This window comes from Carcharodon carcharias, chromosome 8 (genome assembly GCF_017639515.1).
Source record: "Carcharodon carcharias isolate sCarCar2 chromosome 8, sCarCar2.pri, whole genome shotgun sequence".
Classification (NCBI taxonomy): domain Eukaryota; kingdom Metazoa; phylum Chordata; class Chondrichthyes; order Lamniformes; family Lamnidae; genus Carcharodon; species Carcharodon carcharias.
Window position 1 is genome coordinate 124,464,506 of NC_054474.1, and position 27,749 is coordinate 124,492,254.

General features: G+C 42.1%; 1 protein-coding gene and 1 long non-coding RNA gene across 6 annotated transcripts in view; one reads left to right on the forward strand and one right to left on the reverse strand.

Annotated features, from left to right (window-relative positions):
* The first annotated feature begins 7,080 nt into the window (after nucleotides 1-7,080).
* On the forward strand, nucleotides 7,081-12,275 carry LOC121281236. Its single transcript, XR_005943838.1, has 3 exons — nucleotides 7,081-7,210; nucleotides 8,281-8,451; nucleotides 11,731-12,275. It is a non-coding gene; the product is annotated as an uncharacterized LOC121281236 (long non-coding RNA).
* Nucleotides 7,115-27,749, reverse strand: part of slc31a1 (solute carrier family 31 member 1) — a 60,193-nt gene continuing 39,558 nt past the window's right edge. For 3 of the 5 annotated variants that reach the window (XM_041194043.1, XM_041194045.1, XM_041194042.1), the window contains exons 2-5: nucleotides 10,502-10,651; nucleotides 9,645-9,717; nucleotides 8,255-8,423; nucleotides 7,115-7,316 (exon numbers count right to left, since the gene is read on the reverse strand). In XM_041194043.1, the coding sequence (XP_041049977.1) occupies nucleotides 7,115-7,316; nucleotides 8,255-8,423; nucleotides 9,645-9,717; nucleotides 10,502-10,615 (558 nt within the window). In that variant the 5' untranslated portion in view covers nucleotides 10,616-10,651. Of the gene's footprint in view, nucleotides 7,317-8,254; nucleotides 8,424-9,644; nucleotides 9,718-10,501; nucleotides 10,652-11,988; nucleotides 12,079-14,461; nucleotides 14,665-27,749 lie in introns of those variants that run through there. The other 2 variants (XM_041194044.1, XM_041194047.1) reach the window with 2 other exon arrangements.

The window sequence follows — 27,749 nt, forward strand, 5'->3', positions numbered from 1 at the left end:
TCCTGTGTCCACATTTATTGTGGGGATCTCTATGTGAAAAGAATTTAGAATGTTATGGGGTGATTTAATTGAGATCTTTAAAATGATAAAACAATTCAATCAGGTAGATATAGAGAAGCTATTTTTACTGATGGGAGGAATCCAGAACACAGGGACATAATCTAAGAATTAGAGCTCGGCCATTGAGGAGTGAAATCAGAGAGCCCTTAGCCACACAAAGGATTGTAGTTTCCCCCAAAAATGGCTGTGGATATTGGGTCAGTTGATATTTTCAATAGAGATCAAAAGATTTTTTATTGGGCAAGGGTATCAAAGGATATGAAGCAAGGGGGTTAAATGGAGTTGAGGAACAGATCAGCCAACAGTGACAGTACATGCTTGATGGGCTGAATGGCCTTCTGTTCCAATGTAACTCATTACTCTGATTCTGCAATCTGCCCAGTAAATTCCTATTATTCCCTCAAAATGTTGTCTGATTGTTTTGGCTGCCATTTTCTAATATCCTAAATTTTAAAATTCAACCTAACATGAATATGATATTTATGGGAGATGATGGTGTAGTGTTGTTGTCACTGGAGCAGTAATCCAGAGGCCCAGGCTAATCCTTCTGGGGACATGGGTTCAAATCCCATCACGGCAGTTGGTGGAATTTAAATTCAATTGATAGAATATGGAATTAAAAGCCAGCCATGGTGACCATGAAACTATCAATTATTGTAAAAACCTATCCAGTTCACTAAAGCCCTATAGGGAAGGAAATTTGCCATTCTTGTAACTTGAGACCCACAGCAATGTGGTTGACTCTTACCTGCCCTCCGAAAAGGCCTAGCAAGCTACTCAGTTCAAGGGCAATTAGGAATGGGCAACAAATGCTGACCTTACCAGTGACGCCCATATCCCATGAAAGAATATTTTAAAAATCCATTGAATTGCAGACAAGTCTGGGCTTAGCATTGGTATTTTTACTTGAACTTGGGACTGAGCTAAATTTCAACAACACATGGAACAGTGGATTACAGTAGATATATGTCTTGTCACATAGCTGTAATGATGCAATATTTTCCTTCCATTTTCTGCTCGTTGGCTTTTCTTCACAATTTAGTTAGAGCATTCTTAGGACTGTTTACTGAATATGACCCAATTACATGGATAACAGAAATGCAATGAGTCAACAATTCAGTATAATTTCAGAATTATGGACAGGGATATGGGTGACAATGAAGGAACTGAACTCATGACTTATTTTGATCCTCTCGAGCTGGTGAGACTTCCCCTTGAGCCAATTGTTTGTACGAGTGGCTTGCTAAGTCACCTCAGTACCAGTGTAGCGGGGCCTCCAGCAGCAGATGAGAGAATAGGGCAGGTTGAAGCCTCTGATTATGGCTAAAGAGCCAGGAAGGGAAATTGGAGACCTGGCAACATCCCGGAGTCTGAGGGGCCTCGTGGAGAGAGCAGGGCCAGCAACAAGGATCTGGAACATCAGCCATGAACGTTCACAGCTTTCCCTTGAGAGTTTATATAGCTTTGATGCCAATGGAACAAACGAACCCTGTTTTATAACCGTCATGCAGTCAGTACGCTTAAATTTCACATTATCCAAGGAATAAACAACAGTGTGAACGAGTGTGTAGGTTAGGCCAGGTATGAGTGGCTGGGTCCAGAACATAAGTAAACTGGTCAGGTTTTCTCACTATTTACTTTATCAAAACCTCTTATTGGATGTAAAACAACAGATATCTTCGCACATATCTGTCGCAGTTTATTCACACCATTTCCTCATTGAGGATGTTGGTGATAGTTCACATTGCTCACCGATGCCTGCACGTGAAGTGAATTTATTTCTGCATCTCCAGCTCTGAGTGTGCAAATGTTACAGTGATTGGGGATAAACTGTACAAGGTTGTTTATCAATAAGAAATTAAAGGCACAGTTTAAGATAATACAAAATAAAAGGTTTATTGGAAATAAGCATGATATTACGATTTTTCCAGCAAAGAAAATTGTATTGTACTGTCTCTCAGTAAAGAACGGTGGTAACATTTCAACACTGATGTGCTGGAGTAGGAGAGAAGCCATCACACATCTGAGGATTAAAAAATCAAATTACAAGACAAGGGCGTAACAGCGGTGACTATCACTCGTGTTTTGAGAAGATAACCAAAGGCACTGAACTTCAAATGAAAGATGAGAAAAAATTTACTAAATTCTGATGGGTGATTCAAAGAAAACAGCAAAGGTAATGTAAAACATTTTAAACAAAACTGAAAGCAAAATGACATACTGCAAACAGGTACATCAGCTTCAGATCTTACTATTCATATTCAACATAGAAGTATGATGACTTCATTTCAGAAGGGAAATACACTTTATATCACAGCAAAGTAAAGTTTTGATGTTCACAGGTATACTAACAACTTCCCATCAATAGCAGTTTTGGGAGCACAGATGCGAAAGTAGCAGCAGTATAACTCTCATCAGTTCCAAATCCAACATCAAAGTGCACAAAAGCCAAGCAGTATGAGACTCCAAGCACATGACCAGTCTAGAGTCAAGTTTCATTTTTAAAATGGCTCCAGTGGTTCCTTCCACTGGTCTTCTTGAGGACTTTTAAAATCTTGAATGGAATATATTATTAAAAAATGATTTGTTGATTTCAGTAGCACAGCAAACGCTTCCTTCAAATCACTCAATAATATAAACGTGCCAGAGATGGGGAACATTGTGCACTGTGACATGGATCTACCGAGCACTCATCACAGATCCTGGTGTCAGATTAAGAACAAATGTGAACCAGAGTGTTCTTTGACACCACTATATTACATGATGCAGGATTTATGGCAGCACTCACAGCAAGCAAGTCTGTTTTACAGCAGTAGCAAAATACCGCAAATCTGAAATAAAAACAGAAAATGCTGGAAATACATAGAGAGAAACAAAATTAGTGTTTCAGGTCAATGACCTTTTAACAGTTCTGAGTAAGTATAGCATTTTCAGTCCCTACCAATGACAGCAAAGAGTTTCTACATGCTACAGCAAATGGAACTCATGACCAAGTCCCAATAAAAGCAAGAGACAAGCAGAATGCAGTTAGTGGAGGATAGTCACACAATACAAACTGTGTTAAATCAAACCTAGTCGCTTACAGCAGTGCCTACAGGCTTAGTTGATGTGACCAGGACTTGTATTGTTCACATTAGCTGCCTATAGTGACAAGCTACTTTGTGCAGGACCAGAAAGAGGGACTCCTCTCCAAACAACCAGCTCTCATAAATTACTTTTCAGTGAAGTAATAATTCAAAAAATAGTGTCATTCCCACCCCAATGTACCCATTGGCAAGGTTCAAATGTACTCCTACATGGTAACATATTTTATAAAAAGGTTTTCACACTTTATACAGTATAATAGTGTGACCTAGTGTTGCCCAAAAATTCTATCCTCGAGCAGTCACCTAACAAGGTTGTCGAATCTAAATAGGTACACCATTAAATAGGTACAAGCTGTAACTCAAGTATTGAGCAGTAGCACCATCTCATAATTCCTTGTTAATCATGATCTTCGGGAAATACAAGCAACACCAAATGGATGAAGTACTGCTAAAACTGGTAGGCAATCCCAACATTAATGAACAAAAATTTAAAACCTATGAGACGAGATTCCTCTTTGTGCGACACATGATCCCCTCAGGCAACATCACCCCACATCTCACAGGCTGCAAAATCCAACAACATATGGTCAGAAAGGCAGTTGGAGTGTGATCAGGTGTGTCAGGTACAGTATACCCCTCACAAAAGTGTTTATTTAAGCCCACTGAAGACTTTCTAAGTCACCACAGATTTGTAGTAGTTTTTGGAGGTAATCAGCAGCTCTGATAGGCTAGTCAATCTCGAATCTTCTAGTTCTTTAGATGGTTAGTGTGTTCTTTCTTATAAAAGGCTTTGTAACTATCTAGTGGCAGAGTGGATAAATGCACCATCTGTCATCTTACTGAACTTTAGAGATCACTGATCTCAGTTGGGTAAGAGTTGATGTACCACATACACTAGTGTTTGGACTAAGTGACAGGGGAGGTTATGGAAATGAGTCAAGCAGCCCACTATCCTGGTGAAAAATGGTCATACAACAGCATTCGGACTCACCTGTGATGCTCCCCTTGATGCAGCAGCCTGCAAATTCAACTGCACAGGCCACTTGAGCAAGGTAGAGACCACCAGTCAGCTCCTTTGGAACTTCAGCACGTGTCAATGATTTGAAACAAGACAGATACCCGTTTCCATCTTGATGGAACAGGAAGTTTCTGTCGGAAGGATGAGCTGATCAAGGGGAAAAAGCCTCCCTTACTTATACTTTGTTTTGTAATTCTTATGAATATCTGCTGGAGGAGGAAGGGAGGAAAAATCTTGTAAATCTTCACAATCACAACTAAAACATGCCAAATAATATTAAGAACCTGATTGATCTCCTGTCCTTGGTCCCTGCCTCTCCTCCCCCCACCCCCAACAAAGCAACTAAACCTGCAGGGGAAAAAAATGCCCTAACTGAAGTAGTATAATTGGCCAAACATACAGTTCCCTCATTTTTACCAAGTTTCTCTCAAACATCAGCTGATTAAGATTGAATAATTTCTAAAACTAAATTCAGAAGGACCAGTACATTCATTCCTATTGGTCCTGAGAAAGTTTGTTTTATCAGTACTGCGCCTGTGCAGGCCCAGCAGCATCCACAAACCATTAAAAGGAGTCTCCCAGTCTTCAGATTGGCATTGTTCAAATACTCTTAAGTAATAGCGAAGAAGATTCCTACCATAAACACCAGGCGATTGCATACATCTAACCGAAATCAATACATAATTTTCTTTTTAAATTACAATTCCATCAGCACAAATATAAAATATTTCATGAATCAAGAATCCAAGCATTAATCTTGAGAATCAGGAGATTGAACGATGGGATGGGTTGGGCGTAGGAGCACAAGACACAAACAATACAGAACAAAAATAAAAATACCTGGAAAAACTCAGCAGGTCTGGCAGCATCTGCAGAGAGGAACACAGTTAACGTTTCGAGTCCGTATGACTCTTCAAGAGAACTAAGTAAAAATAGAAGAGATGTGAAATATAAGCTGGTTTAAGGGGGGGGGTGGGACAAGTAGAGCTGGATAGAGGGCCAGTGATAGGTGGAGATAACCAAAAGATGACATAGACAAAAGGACAAAGAGGTGTTGATATTATCTAAGGAATGTGCTAATTAAGGGTAGAAAGCAGGACAGGCAAGGTACAGATAGAAACAAAAAAACTGCGGATGCTGGAAAGGGTCATGAGGACTCGAAACGTCAACTCTTTTCTTCTCCGCCGATGCTGCCAGACCTGCTGAGTTTTTCCAGGTAATTCTGTTTTTGTTAAGGTACAGATAGCCCTAGTGGGGATAGGGTGAAGGAATCAAAATAGTCTAAAAGGTAGAGATAAAACAAAACAAATGGCAAGCGACAGGGAGGTCTGAGTCAAGCTTGCGGACAGACCGAAGGTGTTCTGCAAAGTGGTCACCCAGTCTGCATTCTGTCCGCAAGCATGACCCAGACCTCCCTGTCACTTGCCATTTCAACACTCCACCCTGCTCTCATGCCCACATGTCTGTCCTTGGCCTGCTGCATTGCTCCAGTGAAGCTCAACGCAAACTGGAGGAACAGCACCTCTTCTTCCGACTAGGCACTTTACAGCTTTCCGGACTGAATATTGAGTTCAACAATTTTAGATCACGAACTCTCTCCTCCATTCCCATCCCCTTTCCGATTCCCCCCCTTTTTTTCCAATAATTTATATAGATTTTTCTTTTCCTACCTATTTCCATTATTTTTAAATGTATTCCCATCTATTGTTTTATCTCTACCTTTTAGCCTATTTCGATTCCTTCACTCCACCCCCACTAGGGCTATCTGTACCTTGCTTGTCCTGCTTTCTACCCTTAGCACATTCCTTAGATAATATCACCACCTTCAACACCTCTTTGTCCTTTTGTCTATGACATCTTTTGGCTATCTCCACCTATCAATGGCCCTCTATTCAGCTCTACTTGTTGTCCCCCCCCCACAAAACCAGCTTATATTTCACCTCTCTTCTATTTTTACTTAGTTCTGTTGACGAGTCATATGGACTCGAAACGTTAGCTGTGTTCCTCTCCGCAGATGCTGCCAGACCTGCTGAGTTTTTCCAGGTACTTTTATTTTTGTTTTGGATTTCCAGCATCCGCAGTTTTTTGCTTTTACAAACAATACAGACGTGGTTCTGGGTTAAATAAGAGTTAAATATTCTTGATGTCAACCAACAAAGAAAATGTCTTGCCATTAGACTTCTTTTTGTCAGCTACTGAATGTTTTTAGTGATGAAAACAACAAATTTTTAAAAAAAATCTAATTATGAAGTGAACATTAACGGTGAAGTCTTGGTCCTGATAGTATTCAGCTTCTTACAACTCCTTTGGAAATTCTATTTTCAAAAAATACTTAATCCTTGCAAAAAAATATAGCTTCACTGTTCACCTAGACTGAGGGGAGAAGAGGAAAGAGAAATTGCAGATCGAGCTCACATCCTCACTTAGACATTATGCCATTTCTGGCTATTTACTGATCCACCATATCAATACAAAATATATGGTTTTGCCATAACTATCTCTAATTGTAATTGTGGGGATTAGGGGCAACTACAATGAAAACAGGAATTTAATGTAGATAGTTTGACTGATGAGAGTTTATGTATTCCCATCTGAGTGAAGACAACACTAAAATTTTCACGAACGACTCCAGGTAAAGCAATGGCTCATCGTTTAAAGATTCCTGGCACACTTCGCTGTAAACAAAGTCCAAAGTGGCCGCTCCAGCACCAATACCCAAGATCGTGCCTCAGGCTTCAGTAAGGAAAGTGGAAAACTGCTCTCTGGCAGCAATTAAGGCGTGAAGCAAAAAAAAATACGATTTGAGCACCGATCCTTCAACTGGAGTCTGAACGGAATAAGCGTATACATGTATATATGTGTGTGTTTTTAACTGGCTCAATGGTCATTTCCCACTTGGCAGATCATTGTGCTGGGGAGTGCGATCAATTACGATTGGCTGCTGCTGTTGTTAATGGCAGTGTTCTGTGATGTCCACCACCACTGCTTTCTTCCAGCTGAAGAGGAAGTATCCGGCACCTGCACCCAATGCCACGGCAATGCAGAGGTAACCATTGTAGATCATAAAGACCAACATGAGGAAGTAGCTGATAACCACTTGTATGATATGCAGTACAGTCTGGATGAGGTGGGGTACGCTGAACATCTGCTGGCTGCAAACAAATGGATTAAAGTCAGTGAAAAGCCCCAGGAGGAGCGAGTGGACAAGCGATACTGTTTTATTAGCATATGCACAACACAGCATTCACTGCTTCCACATTATTCAACATTGTTTTTTCTTCAACTTCTTCCTACCTCAATTTTTCAGTCATTGTGAAATTAGAATATGGAATGAACTAGAAAATCATCTGGGTTACACTGCAATATTACACCTACACTGTATTTAATAATGACCAACTCCTTCCTACATCAACATCCATGACCACTTTTGTCAGTTTGAAACCCAATTTGGGACATCTCCTTGCAGCGGCAGAAGGTATTAACCACAGTCCCAATAATATTTTGCTTTAATTTACAAACAGCCAGAAATGGACACAGTTTATATTAGAAATATTGTCCAATAGCTTCTGCCTCTTGGTTTATTTCCCTTCCCTTTGCTGAAGGCATTGGCCCATACCTGGCCTCCTACCAATATCAACAACCCTTGATACCACACCACAGAGACTACAGTTGATATGTGGACCTAGAAAATGAGTCACAGCTAGTAATTTGACTGCATCATGTATATCTGCTGAGCCAAAGCTTGACCTTAAATGATGGTTGTACATGCAATTTCCATCAAATGCACTGTTGAGCAAGCAGGGTCATGGGGTGCGATAGCTGTGGCCAAAGATAGTATCAATATCTCCCCCCCACCGACACACCCACCCACCAAAAACAAATTATGGCTTCTATAGCTCAGTACCAAATTGCACAATATATGTTCAGTTCTGTTAGGGTCATGAGGACTCGAAACGTCAACTCTTTTCTTCTCCGCCGATGCTGCCAGACCTGCTGAGTTTTTCCAGGTACTTCTGCTTTTGTTTTGGATTTCCAGCATCCGCAGTTTTTTGTTTTTATCTTATTATTAATATATGTTTTCCTCACTCACCCAACAGTTTTGTGTGTTTCCATCAGGATTGTCCCATTTGGTCCAGGAACAGGCATGGAGTTATAACGAACATTAACCTGTGATTTCCGAAGCAAACATTCCCGACTGATTTTCAGCCCCTCGTAAGCCAATGCACAGAGGAAGACAACCACGCAGGCACCAACCATCCCTGCAGGAGAAAATCCAGCAAAGGGAAGGTAGGGTTATACAAAGGCTAATCTAGAAATGTGACAATTAGTTTGACCTACAGTCAGGAATTATCCAATGGTCAGAGGCTTGGGACAGCATCATAGGCACATTGGTGGAAGGGGTAAGCAGAAGCACTTCAGATCAAGTTGTAACAAAACACCAATTAATGTCTTCAATCTCAACTGTTGCTCCAGGAGATGCTAAATATGTAATTAGATATTTTCTGAAATATGATGGTGACAATGACAATTTGGTATTCATGAAATGTCTTGGTCATCAGAAGGTGTCTCAGCCTTGGGATAAATCAGGTCCATGTGAAATCTAACCTTCCTTAAACGGGAATACTCTGATCAATTCCAGTGGTAGCCAGCTTACCACGGAGATCATTTTCCCATGTTTTCATCTGATGGAAGTGCTTCCTAAGGTACTGAAACACACACTGGTTATAAATCCGTAAGTGGCAGTGACCTTCCAGTATCTCACTCATGACTAGTCTGCACGTAAACTTGAAATCATAGAATTAGGATTAATAGCACAGGATACAACCATATGGGCCATGGGTTTGTCTCTTCTGCTGTGGCTCATTTGGTAACACTTTCTCATCTCAGAATCAGAAGGTTGTGGGTTCCAAGCCCCAACTCCAGATTCTTGCGCACATAATCCAGTGCAGTACTGAGGGAGTGCTGCATTGGAGGTGCTGTCTTTCAAATAAGGCATAAGAACCTAAGATAAAGAAGTGGGCCATATGGCCCATTGAGCCTGGTCCACTCTACATCAAGATCATGGTGGAACGTTTGCATCAATTCCACTTTGTCACCCTATCCCCATATCGTTGGATTCTCTTAGTATCCAAAAATCTATTGATCACAGTCTTGAAAGAGTACTCATTGACTGAGCATTCACAATACATCCACAATCAATAGTAGCCCTGCCTATAGCTACCTGGACCATAAGTTCTGGAAGCCCCTCCCTAAACCTCTCCACCTCTCTCTCTGTTCTCCTTTAAGATACTCCTTAAAGCCTTTTGGTCACCTGTCCTAATATCTCTTTTTTGTGGCTCGGTGTCAAATTTTGTCTGCCAATCACTCAAAGTGCCTTGGGACATTTACTCCATTAAAGATGCTATATAAATGCAGGGAGTGTTGTTCAAGCCCCCAGTTGCAGATCCTCACCTCTGAGCTGCTGTGATGTCAGTACTCACCTCCAACCGAGTTGATCACTAGCCCAGGGAAAAGTAGCTTCACATTCTCGTACCCAAAGTAGAATGTCATGTGCTGAGGAACGAAAGAACTACAGAGTTAGATGAGGAACTCGGATTAGATTTTGACCACAAATCCCAGCTAAACAGTCATACTGCATTCTGTACCACAATGTCCTAAAGAAGGTACATTTTTAAAAAATTCATTCATGGGATGTGGGCTTCGTTGGCTGGGCCAGCATTTATTTCCCTTGAGAAGGTGGTGGTGAGCTGCCTTCTTGAACCACTGCAGTCCATGTGGTGTAGGTACACCCACAGTGCTGTTAGGAAGGGAGTTCCAGGATTTTGACCCAGCGACAGTGAAGGAACGGCAATATATTTCCAAGTCAAGATGGTGAGTGACTTGGAGGGGAACTTCCAGGCAGTGCTGTTCCCATCTATGAGTAATCTGCACAGTTGTACCAAACATGTAGAAATGTTCTTCATTCAGACATAGACTAAGAGACACTTCAAACCATGCTGAAAATTATTAAAAGTGGTAGTGAGGAGAAATAGCAGCTGCAACTGTAAGCAATATGAACTTTTCCTCTCCCCGCACAAAAAGCTAGTCCATGACTCTCAATGTGCCAAAGTGTCTTGCCTTAACGATGAGGATCCAAATCTAAACGTATTAGTGCCTAAACTGAGCATTTGTGTGTTGCAACATTCCACACAGTTTCTCTTCTACACCCCATTCTCAACCAAAATCAGTTTCCTCCATTTACATAGTATCACATATGAATTCCAAACCCCACCAACTTGGCTGTTTTAGTTAAGGGGCAGACTTAATTTAGACCTTAAAAATGAGAGAGCGACCTTACCATCATCATCCCACCAGAGTTATGCCCTGGTGCAGATGTCGGGGAGTGGTGAACACGGTCATCCTGGCCCATTGTCATGTGGTGGTGGTTGTCGTCACCCATTGACATATTCATTGCAACGGTGGAGAGAATGAGTCCCTCCAACAATGTCTGCAAATAGAAGCAAGCATTATTAGGTCTCTCTAGTAGCCTGTAAAACACGCTCCAAATTTGTCCATAATAGAGGACATCATTAATGCTCCAGACTAACTGCAGAGACGGACTACACCTGGTGATGGTATGGAGTAAAATCGGAATATTAAAATGTTGATCATGTAGATTGCAACTGGTTCAGTATAAATCAACAGAAATTCTGTTGTTCTACAAGGCACTGGTCAAGTCACATTTTTCAGTATATTATGTCTCTCGGTTACAATATTAGAAAGCATAAGAAGGAAAGCATCTGCACTTTTCCTATTAAAAGGCTAAAGAAACAAAAAGGAGAAACATAAAAAAGGCAAGAGAAAGGGGTCAGGTGGGGGATAGGTTAGGGGGTGGGACTGAGGGGTCCAGGGGACAGGATGGGACACAAACTGCAGTTCAGTTGGATGGGGGATGGAAAACATGATAGGGCGAGGAGTGAGGGAAGGGTCGCGAACAGGCGAGGAGATGGAGCCATGGTGAAGGAGAGTGAGGGGGCAGGGTGGGGTGGAATTTGTGGGGGTGGGGGAGTGGCAACGGAGTGACAGATGCATATAAAAGGAATAAAATTTAAAACTCAAGGTTAATTTATTCTAAAGAACTACTTAGTGATAAGTGCTTTAACTTGTGGGGAATAGCAAAACTACCAGCCATTAATATAAAGTAATAAGATAATTCAGAAGAAACATCTTGACCAATAGTGTGGTGGGAATGTGCAACTCTCTACCACAGGGAGTGCTTGGCGACAATAGGGGAAGCTGGGAAAGTAGATGAGGGAAAAAGGAATTGAGGGTAGAATTGATAGAGCTCAATATGAAAGGATGGGAGGACACTTGAGTGGAGAATAAACACAGACAGGGACTACTTAGACTGAATGAACTGTTTTTGTGCTCAATATTCTATGTAATTCTATGTATTTGTTTCTCTTGTACTTTGTTTGTTAAATTATTACAAATGGATTAGATTGGATGTTGTGATGAGTTAGAGTGCTCGGGGGTTGGGCTTCAAATAGGACCAATGGCCTTTTCTGATCCCTAATTTTCCTTCAGTTTAACACACAGCACCACATGCAAGAACGGAAAATGCAAACAGGCTGCCAGCCACACAGAGGGAAAGAATGAGTCACTGCATTTAGGAGAAGAAATATAAAAACCAAGACGGAATAAAAAATAGTAGCATTTCCTGCATAGTCCTGAGGTGAGAAAATGTAGCTGGCTAAATTGAGTTTTGGACCAGGTTATTCACAACATGTTCCATTTATGTTTACATCACAGCGACATATGTGGCAATATAATCATAAGACTTACAACTTCAGAAGGCAGCAGTTAATAAGCTTCGAACTCCGCTCCAGAGCCTGAAAAAGATTGAACTTTGTCCCAGGTCTCATGGCCTCTGTGGATTTACTGCTGCTCACTCTCACTGACCCAAACTTTCATTAGAAACAAGGACCCCTTTCCTTTCAGAAATGCTGACTTGGTTAACGTTACAGACAAGATTTCACACCATTTGTTGTCTGTTTTGGAATGTTCTCCGCTAACGTGTATGAAAATTAAGAAAAGTGGAAAGGTTTAGAATAAAAAAATCAAGCCATCAATGAGCTTTACTTTGAGATTGGGCAGATGTTCGAAATAAAAACTTGAATTTATCTTGCACTATCACAAACTCAAGATGTCCCAAAAAGCCTTACAGCCACAATTAAGTAGTTCTGAACTGTAGTCACTGCTGGTAATGTAGGAAACAGACAGCCAATTTACATACAGCAAGGTATTAAAAACAGCAATGTGATAATGATGACAAATTCTGTTTAAGTGACGTTATTGAAGGATAAATATCCTCAGAGACAGCTGATATCCTCCAGACTATTCCCCCCAAGTACCCTGCAGTAGAATCCATAGGCGAACCACCATTGATAGGAGTGTTGCAAAATGCAGTCAAGCAGATGAAAAACAACAAAGCTTGCAACCCCATGTTATTCCAGTGGGGGTCTCCAAAGCTGATAGCCTTTTGCTCACATCAAGACTCCATGCACTCAATCTATAGATTTGGGTAGAAAATGATGCCTCCAAAATCTGGACTGGGATCAAACAAGTCTGCACGATAGCCCCCATACTATTCATAATCTATCTGATGGTGGCTATTCACCTCATTGCAAGAACACAAAAAAAAAGGTATAGACCGTACAGCCCATTGAGCCTGCTCCACCATTCAATACGATCATGACTGATCTTTGGCTTCAACTCCACTTTCCTACCAGCTCCCCATATCCCTCGATTCCTGACATATCAAAAATCTGGCTATCCCATTCTTGAGTGTATTCATTGATGGAGCATTGACAACCCAAAGATCAACTGCCCTCTGGCTTCAGTATTAAATAACATCTAAATGGAAAAATCTAACCTTGGTCACCCCCATGCCAAAAATAAACTGACCCCATAAATATAGCTGATCTAGAGTTTGCGGACAACTGCAGTATCGTTGTCCACTCTACCAGATTTGCAAGCCAGTTTTGATCTCTTCAATTCTGCACACAAAAAGCTCTGCCCATCATTGAATGCTCCCAAAACAAAATCCATATCAACCCACCCTGGTCAGCCAAATATTCCACCTCACATAAAAGTGTTGAAGGAGACACTCTGGAATATGTTGAGCACTTGCCAGATCCTGGCAGCAACCTCTCTGAAAAGCCTGCCATTGAGGAGGAGATCCAACACTGGATCGCACCAGTTCAGCCTTCTACAAACTACAGCAGCGACTGTTTGACAACAAAGACCTCCGGAAGTCAACAAATGGCTTAGCATCAGAAAAGTTGTCACCATGTTCTTGTACTATAGTGCGACCTAGAGAAATTCCATCAGCAATGTCTCTAACACATCCTCCTAATTCAATGGAAGGACCATAGATCAAACACTAGTGTCCTTCTTGAAGCCATCTCCACAAAACAAGAATCCTATAAAAATCAACTTTGATGGACTGGCCATTGAGTCTGTATGGCTGAAAATTGTCTTCCCTGCCTGGTTCTGTTCCCTTAGCCTTCAAGTGGCTAACATTCCAGGGGAGAACCAAAAAAACTCTTCAAGGGCTCTCTGAAGCTCTCCCTAAAGTGCAACATTAAAATTAATGATTGGGTGGAGCTTACTACCAATTGCTCAGAATGGCAACAACTTGTCCATTAAGCTGCATTGTACTTTGATTCCCAATGCTTTAATCATGAGGCAGAGCAGCGGCAGAGAAGAAAAATGAAATCTTGCACTCCAGATCCATCGTGAGATGTTCTGACCCATGTGCTCAAAGGTCAGTGGGTCAACAATTGGCTGCTCAGTCACAAAGACCGTGGCAGAAACTCGCGACCCTGAGATGTCATCCTTGAATGATGAACAACCAATGATGATAGGCCACAGCACCATGAAGATTCCTCCTGGTCTTCTTCAAACAAATACAATGGGATCTCATACATCCACCAAGGAGAGCAGATGAGGCCTCAGTTTAATGTCTCATCCAAAAGATGAAATCGCCAGAGAAACAGGTGCTCAAGTCCTAGAGTGGGATTTGAACCACTCGGAGGCGAGACTGTGACCAACTGAGCCATAGCCGACACTAATGTGCGACAGATTTTGTATCGGTTACTGGGATGACGCAATGAACCAAGATAAGGAATTCTTGGGTCCACGTTTTAACATTTCGCACAGGAAAATGTGCCTGAAATTTAGATACATATTATATGCAAAGTTATGCCATCATTTTATATAAAATATAGACACACTAAGCAACTCTGCAACTCACCTTAACACAATTGCCCACAAACTATTAACTTCACAGAGACAAATCCTCTCACTTCCCAATCTGATTTTGTGGCTGGAGTTAAGAACACAGGATAATCTCTTAATCTGATTCAAACTGAATTTTCTATCCTCCTGATGGGGTTAATTGGCAATGATTCATCTGTTCAGCTAGACAAGAATAGCCTCTGGGCCTCAGTGCTCCTCCTGAAATTTGAACAAATTGAGTTTACAGCAATGTTATTTACGATCGGAGTAATCAGTTGGTTTGATTGTCGCACTGGCCATCTAATGCAGACACAGGTTGTAAACAGGACTGCTTTGTGGTAATACAAAAAACATAACCAGATCATCTGTCTCAGTAGCATTGTTGAAAGATAATTATTGGTCAGAACACCAGGGAGAACATTCCTGCTCTTCTTCCAATAATGCCACAAAATACAAAGTTACATAGCCAGTAAAAGTTGTTTCAGTTCAAAACCTTTCCATTGCCATCACTTGTGTGCCCAGCTCACCCGAATCACACTTCTAAACTGTATCAGATTTTGTTGCTGTTTCGCAAGAGCAGCCTCTGTTCCAGTTTTTACACTCCACACCGGGAGCCTGTCTTCATGATGTTGCTGGGGCTGGATAGTACAATAGGGTCCAGCTCCTCATGCTTAATTTATTAAAGCGGGTGTCCTTTTGCAGGTCAATCTTCCTATTGTTTCCTGGTAGGTTGGGTTTTCTTTATAGCAGTGTCGTTCAATAGAAATAGCTGACTGGCCACGGGTATGGTCATAACAACACCAGTTTAGTCACAAGCACAACTGTTAGTACAAAACACCTCAGATGAAATGGGTAAAAGTATTTCATGTGTATATTTAGTTGACATTTACCAGAATTCAGTCGCCAAGAAAAAATACACATGATTAACAACAAACACACATGGTTAAATTCAAATTCACAATCCATGCAAAGAAAAAGGCTTGCATTTATTTCGTGCTTTTCATGACCTCAGGATGTCCCAAGGCTCTCTACATCCAATTAAGTACATCAAGTATAGTCATTGTTTTAATGTGGGAAACACAGCCTTCACACAGCAGCAGTGATGGAATGACCAGATCATCTGTCTCAGTAACATTGTTGAAGGATGAGTATTGGTCAGAACACTAGGCAGGGCTCTCCTGCTCTTATTCCAATAATGCCACAGAGCTTTTATGCCCAACTGAGAAGACAGATGGGTTCTTGGATTGACATTTCATCCAAAGAATTTACATCATATAATGGCACAAACTGACACACCATTACAGGTTAGAACTTTTATAACAGCTCCCCAATGGTTGAGATTGCCCAACATTGCCAAACACAGTACTGGAAATAGAGGCTAAATAAAAGTCCCAAGTTCAAACTGCAGTCTGTGCCGTTAGATTATTTCAGTGTGGATGGATCCAACATCAGCCTCAAAATTTTTGCACTTTGGGTGTGATGGTGGGAAGAGAAATAATCAATCCAGTGGCAGCAGCCGAAAGGAGCCAAATCTTGGACATCGTGTGAGGACAGTATTAAGTGCAGTGAGCTTGGAAACAGCTGAAAATTCAGATGCGGTAAGCAGTCAGAGGAACTGATGCAGACCTTGTTGGTTGACAGTTACTGGACCCGTGGTTACAATGTAAAACTGATGATTTTCCATTCACATTCATTTACTTTTATATTGGTTCAGAGATCAACTTCCTTGCTCTTTTTCCACTTTTTGAATCTTTCTTCTCTCCATCCCTTTGATCAACATAACCACCCTGTTTTTCAGTAGCACCCCACCACCCCCCCCCCCCCCCCCCCCCCCCACCCCCCCATTTACAGCTATGTATTGTAGTAGCTACTGTAGAATCAGCTATTCGCACAAGGAGGGGCATTGTAGAGTTGGAAAAAGTAAATTACCAATTCTTCTTTTTGTTCATCCTTTGAGTTGAAGATGACCATGTTCATCACCTGGGGCTTTTGGGAGGGCTCCGGTGGGTATGTAGGTGACAGCTAAGGCCAATCTACGCCCGGAAGATTTTGCTACAAATAGAACAGAATACCGCAGATGATTAAGTTTTGGATGAGCAGCTGGCTCAGGATTTCTTTTCCTTGCATTTTCTCTCTGCCTCTGATATGCAGGCTTTTGAAAGAAGCTATACTGTTTTTTATCTGGTTGCGACAGGTGCAGTGATCCTGGACAAACTCCTCCAAGGACTCAAAAGTCGACATCAAAACTCCCAAGTGAAGCCTTCAGGATGTTCATGTTCTGTGTACAGGGTCCATAGTGCTTGTTAGGAGAATATTTTCAAAAATTGGTCACCATGCAAAAATATTCACATGAATATAAACAGCCCTGCAGTAACTCTTGGTAAAGTGTTATATTCTTGTAGTTCACATGATGGTGCCAAGTAGCATAATTCAATTAAGATGAGAAAAAGGCCTGCAATCAGATAGCACCTTTCACAATCTCACATGTTTCACTGCACTTAACAGCCAATGGAATTCATCAAGATTCTAATACTGGATATGGGAAAATGGATGGTATGAAAGATTATGGCAGTGCTTACTGGTAGCATAACAGCAACAAGATTTCGAGAGAAATTCAATCCCAATCTTCCCAGAGGCCTTAGTAGATAAATGCCATGGCCCAAAGTCCCACAGACCAGAAGGTCCCTTCTCTGTGCTGAATTAAATTAACTCAAATAGAGCAAAGCTGAGGTTCTACAATTCACCTCAGCACAACCAAGGTGAGAAAGAGAAAACGGAGCCAGGGTATCTGCTCCTGATCACCAAGCACATATGCCTGCATTTGTACACAAGTGGAGGGACATATGAAACTCAGTTATGTTTCTACCTCCTCCCACATCACCCCCAAACTCTCTTGTCTTGGCTTACGTGTAAAGAATGGGCTTTCGGGCTTTGCTCAGTGGTAGTACATTTGCCAGAGTCAGAAGGAGATGTGTTCAAATCCCACTCCAGGGATTTGAGCAAATGATCCAGGCTAACACTTCAGTGCAGTACTGAAGGATTGTTAATTACACTGTGGAGTGCTCTTTTTTCAAATGGGACATTTGACCAATTCTATCCTCTTTACTGAACATAAAATGTTGCTCTTTGAAGAGTAGTGGAGTACCACCCTGTATCCTGGCCAACATTTATCCCATGTGGGAGCTTGTTATCTACAAATTTACAACAGGGACCACACTTCAAAATATTACTTTGACTGTAAACTTTGAAGCATCTGGAGGTTATTATATAATGCAAGTTCTTTGTTTAAGGCAGTTGATTCCCAGCAGGAAATCAGGGTCTTCGGGGCAGATGGCTCAAAGGTTTTATATTCCTGCATCCCAGACTATTTGACGTTTCGAGTCCTCATGACCCTTTGACAGAACATGAGGACTTGAAACGTCAACTCTTTTCTTCTCCGCCGATGCTGCCAGACCTGCTGAGTTTTTCCAGGTAATTCTGTTTTTGTTTTGGATTTCCAGCATCCGCAGTTTTTTGTTTTTATCCCAAACTATTGTTGTCCCTGGGGTAGGTAAACTTTGAACCAATCTAGTTATATATGTCATGAACCAATCTGTGATGCAATAGGAGAATATATCAGTCAACAAAAAATAGGTGTCTACTGTGGCTCAGTTTGGTAGCAATCTGCTTTTGAGTTGGAAGGTTGAGAGTTCAAATCCCACTCTAGGACTTGAGACAAAAATCTAAACTGACATTTCAGTGCAGTACTGAGGCTGTGCTGCACTGTCAGAGGTGCCATCTTTCAGATGAGACTTGAAACCAAGACCCCATCTGCTCTTTCAAGCGGATGTAAAAGATCCCATATACTTGGAATTTCAGAAGGATTTTGGCAAAGTCCCCTACAAGAGGTTGGTTAAGAAATTAAAGCACGAGATACTGGCAGATACTGGCAAGGACTGGTTAACAGGCAGAAAACGGAGTAGGAATAAATGGGTCTTTCTTGATTTGGCAGGCTGTGACTAGTAGGGTACCGCAAGGATCGGTACTTGGCCCAAACTGGGAAAAAAAGACACAAACTTGGATGTGGGGACCAAATTTAATATTTTCAAGTTTGTGGAATACATAAAGCTAGGTGGGAATGTGTGTTGCGAGGAAGGTGCAAGGGGATTTGGACAGACTTAGTGAGAGGGCAAGAACATGGCAGATGGATTATAATGTGGAAAAATGTGAGGTTATCCACTTTGGTAGGAGGAACAGATGTGCAGAGTATTTCTTAAATGGTGAGAGATTAGAAAGTGTAGATGTACAAAGGGACCTGGATTTCCTCATCAATAAGTCACTGAAAGCTGACATGCAGGTGCAGCAAGCAATTAGGAAAGCTAATGGTATGTTAGCCTTTATCACAAGAGTATTTGAGTACAGGAGAAGCAAAGTCTTGCTTCAATGGTATAGAACCTTGGTTAGACCCCATCTGGAGTGCTGTGTGCAGTTCTGGTCCCCTTAACTTAGGAAGGACATTGTTCCCACAGAGGGAGTGCAGTAAAGATTTACCAGACTTGTTGCGAGGATGGTGGGCTGATATGAAGAGAGATTGGGGAAAGTGGGCCTCTATTCTCTAGAGTTTCAAAAAATGACAGGTGTTCTCACTGAAACCTACAAAATACTTAAAGGGATAGACAGAGTAGATGTAGGCAAGATGTTTCCCCTGGTTGGGGAGTCTAGAACTAGAGGATACAATTCAAAATAAGGAGGAAGCCACTGAGGACTGAGATGAGGAGAAAGTTTTTCACACAGAGGGTTGTAAATCTTTGGAATTCTCTACCCCAGAGAGCTCTGGAAGTTCAGTGATTGAGTATGTTTAAAGCAGAGATTCTAAATAACAATGACATAAAGGGATATGGGGATAGTGTGGGAAAAAGGCATTGAAGTGGATGATCAGCCATGATCGTATTGAATGGCAGAGGAGAATTGTTGGGCTGAATAGCCTTCTCCTGCTGCTACATTCCTATTAGTTTGAAGAATAGCAGGGGAGTTATCCCAGGTAATAAAAACAGAAAATGCTGGAAAAACTCAGTAGGTCTGGCAGCATCTGTGGAGAGAGAAATAGTTAACGTTTTGAGTCCAATATGACTCTTCCTCAGAACTACAAAGGTAGAAATGTGATGAGTTTTATGCTGTTGAATAAAGTGGGGAGGGACAGGTGAAGCACTACAGAAGTTCAGGGATCTTTGGAGTTTGGAGGGAAAAAGAGATTAAATTAAGTTTGTCATGGAACAAGACAAAGGGGGTGGTAATTATTGTATTAAAGACGAAAGCTTTGATCCAAAATAGGTGTTAATAGCAGAATAAAGAGCAGCAACTGTCTGAAAACAAAGTGGCAGAATGTGTTAATAGCAGAAAATGGATCAGCATTTTCTGAAAGCAAAACATGAGAACAAGATACAGACGGGCACTAGGGGAGAAAAAAAATCAAAAACGAAGACAGTTCACAGTCCAAAGTTGCTGAAATCAGTGTTGAGTCCAGAAGTTTCTCTGGTGTCCTGGTCAATACTGATCCCTCAATCAACATCACAGAACAGATTGTCTAGTCATCATCACACTGCTGTTTGTGGGACCTTGCTGTGTAGAAAATGACTGCCATGATTCCTACATTACTTCAGTGACTATACTTCATAAGTACTTCATTGACTGTAAAGCACCTTTGGACATCTTACGTGTGGAGAAAGGAGATTTATAAATGCAAGGAAAACAAGAAATGCTGGAAAAACTCAGCAGTTCTGACAGCATCTATGAGGAGAGAGAGAGAGAGAGAGATAACGTTTCAAGTCCTTAAGACTCTTCTTCTAAAGGGTCATACATCCTCGAAATGTTACCTCTGTCTCTCTCTCCACAGATGCTGTCAGACCTGCTGAGTTTTTCCAGCATCTGCAGTATTTTGCCTTTATTTTATAAAAGCAAGTCTTTTCATATTTGCTTTTTCATCTCTTAGCACGATGGCCCAAAGATAAGCAAGATCAGTACAGTATATCCTCGCACCTCTTTATCTCAGTCTTGTGCTTCCGAGCATAAGAAACATTGTAATCTGTGGTAGGTAGGTCAGGTGTTTCTCTTATGTCGGTGCAGACTCGATGGGCCGAAGGGCCTCTTCTGCATTCTGTGATTCTGTTGGGAAAAATAATCGGAGCACTTTAACTCAGTTTTAGTGCTTCATGCTAAGTCTTAAGGAGCAAAATCCATCTGAGCCAGATATGTCAGAGTGGCCAAGTACTGGCTGAGTGTTCAAATCCAGAGCAGCTCAAAGCATAAACTTCAATGAAGGAGTCTTTGCTTCCCATTAACTGTGCATATATCTCTCCACACACGTTTATACAATTGAACTTTGGAAGCATGGAAATACAAATCAATCTTCATTGTGCAAAAAGGCTTTAAAAATCAGACTATCTTGGGACTGTTGAAAATTAACTTTTATTTACATTTTATCCTTTTTTTGGCAGCAAGTTCTGCCAATCTGCTTTACAGCTTCTGGTGATTGATGCGGCTTTGGTCTCACAACACGAGTCATCGTTCATGATCTCTGCAGCTGCCAGGCCTTTCAGCCACTTAAAAACTAATCTTTATCACCCTGGAGCACTGTTCCAGAGGTAAACAGCAGGAAATTAAATTGCAGATCTAGGTACTGGCAACCAGACGTAGAAAGCAGATTTGCAGAGTTGGCTTGTCTGCACTTCCAGGTACACAATGAAACGTCTTATTCAATTATGGACAGCCTGGGGCAAGTTATCAGAAACAGCACTCGTTCATCTGGAAAACTTCAGTTTGCACCCTTCTCTTGCACTGCAGCCACAGGAAGAAAAGTACATCAACCACAGCGATGCTGTGAAACTTTAGTGTGCAGGACGAGTTTACTGGCCCCAAGCACACTTGCTCCATAGGCCATTACTGAGCTTCCTTCAATTCAACATTAAGGCTGAGACCATCCAGTTCAACTCTCACCAACAATTTTGTGCCTGCTCACTCAGATGTGACCTGTGTTCCTGTTTAACCCTGAGTGGTGCTTCAAACCCCACATCAAACTCAACCCATCTTTTACAACAGTAACCACCATTTCCATCGGCACCCCCACCTCCACTCCTACTGCTGGTGACACCTTTGCAGTACATATAGCTGGTCATGTACATTTGCTCCCTGTATTCACAAAAGAGAACAGCTCTCATAACAGGAGAGATTGGCAACAAGACAAAGTTTAAAAAAAAGCTCATGACCGAAAATAGGAGAGCAAACACTGGGGAAGAAGGAACAGCAGGTTTGAAGATCGATAGATATAGAATGGTTTACTTTAGCAGTTCAGAATTAGCATCAACAGGTTCTTAAATGTTTACGTGACCTCTTTACAGAAAATTCTCAAAACCAATCAGTCTATGAAACGTATCTTTAGGCTGAGGATCATGAAGAATTTAAAAGGAAGGTATGATCAGAAAAATTTGCCCATCCCAGAGTAGGAGTTGCATTCTAAAATTATTAAAAACGTCCTACTGATAATTTTTTGTTAAATTTCTATGGCACCCATCCATCTTACACAGAGTTACAAACCAACAAGTCCATAATATCACCTTGCTGGGAGGGCACAAAGGCACATACATTTCAACTTTTGCATTGACATATGGATAACTCAAGAGCTTTTACATTGCAGCTCTCATTTTGGTAGATTCCTGCTGTACTAGCCTCCCTGCGATAGTCCTTTCGTTACCATTTCCACCAGGCCTGCTGTTTTTCCTCAGGTACTCCAGAATCCAGCTGTAGCTTTATAACAACCCACAGCCCAATGCCTCTAGATAAGACAGGTTGGGCAGTTTATGTTTATAAACTGCAGCCAACAGCAAGACAGCCATGGGATCAAACTTGATGCCAACACAGTGAAAATGCTGAAAGGAGAAAGGCATTGTAAATGCACGTTCTGCTAGCTCCTCACAACATTGTAATTTTTCCATTGAACAAAGAATATTCTCAAGTTATACATGATTAAGCTATTCTAGATAACTCTACTCGCTCCACCAACACATGTGGCCCTGCCCTTTTGGGCTTGGCTCACTGCCCCTTGGGCAACACCTGTGGCTTGTACTATGGGCCTTGGCTCCACACCCCATCCCCCTACCCACCTGTGGCTCTGCCCTATGGGCCTTGACCCCTCACCTTGCTTTCTCAAAAGTAAAATCCAGGAACACATACAGAGCATGTCTGCCTCAAAGACTGATAAGGAAACAGCACATCAATATACAAATCACTTCAGTCAATGGTAGTGGAAGGTTTCAGAAACATGAATTGTTACAGGGTTAACTACTCTCCACATCAGTAAATATTGACACTAAAGCTTAGCCATATTCCTTAAGTGTGTCTGCCAGCAGACAAGACAATACAGCAAGTATACCTGAAGAATCATGACTAGACTACATCGGTACTCCTCCCTGACAGTTACAGGGAGCTGGTCCTCACAGAAATAATGAATCCTTCTAATTCCTCTTCATCGAAAAGACCAGCGACTTTCACCTCCATAAAAATCACTCTTCTCATCCCTGTTATCAGTCTATCTGTGCTGAAATGGTCATCCACGCTTTCTCACCCTCAGAGTCAACCATATTCCAATACCCTGGCCAGCCTCTCATCTTCCACTCTTCATACTGCTGACAATACCTTAAGGTACACCAACATCTGCTCATCTTGCGCTCACTGGTTTTCAGTCCACTAATGTCTCAATTTAAAAATTCTCATCCTTCTGTTTAAATCCTTCCATGGCCTTACCTCTCCAAATCTCTAAACTCCTCCAGTCCTAATATCCTTCAGGAACCCTGCATCACCTACTTTATTCACAGAATCACAATTGTTACGGTGTAGAGGAGGCTATTCAGCCCATCATGTCTGCACCAGCTCTCTGAGCATTTTAACCTAGTGCCAATCTCCTGCCTTTCCCCTGTAGCCCTGCAAATTGTTTCTATTTAAATAGTCATCCAATGTCCTCTTGAATGCCTCTAATTCACCCCACTATATCTTCAACTGCCTCAGCTCTAAGTTCTGGAATTCCCTAAACCTCTTTGCCTTTCCCAGGGTTTCTCCTTAAAAATTACTTCCTTAACTGAGCTTTTTCTCCTCTAAGATAATGTCTTGTCTTTGCCAATTTTTGTCTGATTACACTTCTTGGATATTTTATTCCATTAAAATCACCAAAAAAATGCAAGTTGTTCCATTTAGTTAGCAACCAGATAACCTGTAATTGAGAGGGGGAAATTATCCATCCATTTCACAAGTTGGAGCAACTTTTCTTTCGTCTGGCCTCGCCTCCAATTAACACGACACACATGGATGTCTGGCTACTCATATGGTACTGGGCTTGTAACCCCAAGATCAAGAGTTCAAATCTCACAATGGCAAACTTTGAAACAATGTAACTTCATCTGAAACAGATGGAAACGGGTTTGTACTCGAAAAAGTTACTCATAGACCTCTGACTACAAGAGGAGCCCTAGCTGTGACTCTTTATCCCCACCACTATTTTTTTAAATATTCTTTCATGTGATGTAGGCATCGCTGGCTAGGCCAGCATTTTTATTTGCCATCCCTAATTGCCCTCAAGAAGGTGGTGGTGAGCCGCTTTTATGAACCACTGCAGTCCATGTGTTCTACGAACACCCACAGTACTGCAAGGAGTTCCAAGATTTTGGCCCACCAACCATGAAGGAATGGCCATACAGTTCCAAGTCAGGATGGTGAGTGGCTTGGAGGGGAACTTGCAGGTGGCGGTGTTCCCATGCACCTGTTGCCCTTGTCCTTCTAGGTGGTAGAGGACGTGGGCTTGGCTTGTGCTCTTGTAGGAGCCTTGACCAGTTGATTGAGTGCATCTTATATATTTTTTTCCATCATGGGATGTAGGCATCATGGGCTAGACCAGTTGCCAATTCCTAATTGCCCTTGAGAAGGTGGTGGTGAGCTGCCTTCTTGACCCTCTGCAGTCCATGTGGTGTAGGTACACCCAGAGTGCTGTTAGGGAGGGAGTTCCAGGATTTTGACCCAACTACAGTGAAGGTATGGCAATATATTTTCAAGTCAGGATGGTGAATGACTTGGAAGCAAACTTCCACGGGGTGGTGTTCCCATCTATATGCTATCTTTGACCTTCTAGATGGTAGTGGTTGTGGGTTTGGAAGGTGCTGTCTAAGGAGCCTTAATGAGTTCCTGCAATGCATCTTGTAGACGGTACACACTGCTGCCACTATGCTTCAGTGGTGGAATGTTTGTGGATGCGGGATGCTTCGTCCTGGACGGTGTCAAGCTTAGGTGCTGTGGGGAGCTGCACTCGCCCAGGCAAGTGGGGAGTATTCCATCACACTCTGGCTTGTGCCTTGTAGCTGGTGGTCAGGCCTTGGGGAGTCAGGTGGTGAGTTACTCGTCGCAGGGTTCCTATTTATATGGCTAGTCCAGTTCAGTTTCTGGTCAATGGTAACCCCCAGGATGTTGATAGTGGAGGATTCAGTGATGATAATGCGATTGAATGTCAAGGGTAGATGGTTAGATTCTCTCTTGTTGGAGATGGTCATTGCCTGGCACTTGTGTGGTGTGAATGTTACTTGCCACTTGTCAGCCCAAGCCTGGGTATTGTCCAGTTCTTGCTGCATTTGGACATGGACTGCTTCAGTACTTGAGGCATTGCAAATGGTGAACATTGTGCAGTCATCAGCAAACATCCCCACTTCCAATCTTCTGATGGAAGGAAGATCATTGAAAAAGCAGCTAAAGATGGTTGCGCCTAGGACACTACCCTGAGGAACTCCTGCAGTGATGTCTTGGAACTGAGATGATTGATCTCCAAAAACCACAATCATCTTCCTTTGTGCCAAGTATGACTCCAACCAATAGAGAGTTTTCCACCTGATTCCCATTGACTCTAGTTTTGCTAGGGCTCCTTGATGCCAAACTGGTCAAATACTGCCTTGATGTCAAGGGCAGTCACTCTCACCTCACCATACCTTCCTACATTCTTCATTGAACCAGGGTCGGTCCCCTGGCTTGATGGTAATGGCAGAGTAGTGTATATGCCAGGCCATGAGGTTACAGATTGTGAGTGTATACAATTCTGCTTCTGCTGATGGCCCACAGCGCTTCATAAGTGCCCAGTTTCAACTTGCTAGATCTGTTTTAAATCTATTCCATTTAGCACGGTGGAATGCCACACATGGAGGATATCCTCAATATGAAGACGGTATTTTGTCTCCACAAGGGCTGTGCTGTGGCCACTAATAGTTATGTCCTTCAGGATTCGGCCAGTAGTGATGCTACTGAGCCACTCTTGGTGATAGACATTGAAGCCCCCACCCCACCCAGAGTACATTCTTTGCCCTTGCCACCCTCAGTGCTTGTTCCAAGTGGTGTTCAACATGGAAGAGTACTGATCCATCAGCTAAGGGGAGGCTGTAGGTGATCAAAAAGAGGTTCCTTGATCATGACCTGATGTCATGTATACCACTGTTCTGTTCCCTCTGGTGGTGACGACGACTGGGACATTGTCTGTAAGGTGAGTAAGACATTGTTAGTTTGTCATTTCTGGTGCCTGGGTCGATGCTGGGTGATCCATCTGGTTTCATTCCTTTTTGTAGCGTTTGTTGTGATTTGATATGCCATGTCAGGATATGCCGTGGGTCTGGAAACACATGTAGGCCAGACCAGGTAAGGACGGCAGATTTTATTCTATATGTTTTTATGACAATCGACAATGTTTCATGACTTTTTAAAAAAAATTCCAGATTTATCAACTGAATTTAAATTCCACCAGCTGTTGTGGTGGGATTTGAACCCGTGTCTCCAGAATGCTAGCTTATCGAGTCTAGTGTCATTACCACTGCCTCCCCTTTGATGAACAGTTATAAAGTAACTAGTGATAGATTGTTTCCATGAGTGAGCAAGGCTCTAGTGAGAGGCCACAAAGTCAAGATATTCATGGAATTACATAGAACGTACGAAGAAACAGGCCACGAGCCAAACAGATCCATGTCAATGTTTATGCTCTACATAAGCCTCCTCCCACGTCTCTTCATCCGATCCTATCTACATATTCTACTCTTTTCTCATTCAAGTGAAGTGAAATCACAATGAGTCAAACTCAGGTGACAAAATTCCAGTTACTTCAAAGTCAACCGTTCCTACCAGCAGAATAGTAAATCTTAAAGAATGATAAACCAAGATTTGACACTGACAAATCTAGATTAGCCGAACTTGTCTTAACTTGTCATATGTCAGCACTGACCATTCAGAGCAGAGTCAGACCACAAAAGTGCTTTATCATGGAACCCAAGGAGGCTAACGACCCAAAAGCGTCCAATGACTTCTCATCCATTCGCCCCGTTTCCTTAGCCATTGATATACCCGGGATTTCACACTGCAGCAAGAAAACACTGAAAACGCTTTTGACTGTATTGACGACATGATGAACTGTATCGTGTACATCCGAACAATCAGTAAGCGAGGAGACAAGCAACAGAGATCAAACGAGTAGCGAATTAAGTTCGGGTGGAAATTCTGTACATGGGGGCAGGGGGAGAAGGAGACGTCGTATACATAGGAAATATTCTGTTAATTAAGGAAGTAATTATATTAAGCTACTAAACAACATAGAGTAGCAGCAGCTTGGAGAGAGACAGAGAGAGAGAAAGCGAGTGCGAGCCCATAAAAAAAGCAGTGGAGAGAGCTGGGAGTTTACAGATAAAATCTAAAAGTGACGTCACAGGAGTCCCCCAAGTTGATGGGTTGGTAAGTTTAGGCCTTTCCGGACTTAGCACAAAGGAAACGATTGGTGAGTGACAGATGAGTTATGTTGTACCTTACTGTAGTAACACTTAAAGTTTAAGGCATGTCAGTGTAGCTCAGCCTTGTGGAATGTATATCCTACGGGATATAGGAAGCCATGCAGGGACAAAGTGCCCTTGATGACTACATTTGCAGGAAGTGTACCCAGCTGCAGAAACTTGAGCTCTAGGTTGCAAAACTCGAGTGGCGGCTGGAGTCACTGTGCTGCATCCTCAAGGCTGAGGATTACGTGGATAGCACATGAAGAGAGGTGGCCACACCTCAGCTAAGTAGTATACAGGCAGAGAGGGAATGGGTGACTGCCAGAGTATCTAAGAGAAACACAGAGGTAGTGCAGGAATCCCGAGGCTATTTGATTATCTAACCCTTTTTCCATTTTGGATACTGGTGAGCAAGATGGCTCCTCAGAGGACTGTATCAAGAGCCAAATTAGTGGCACCATGGGTGGCTCAGTTGCACAAGAGGAAAGGAGGAAG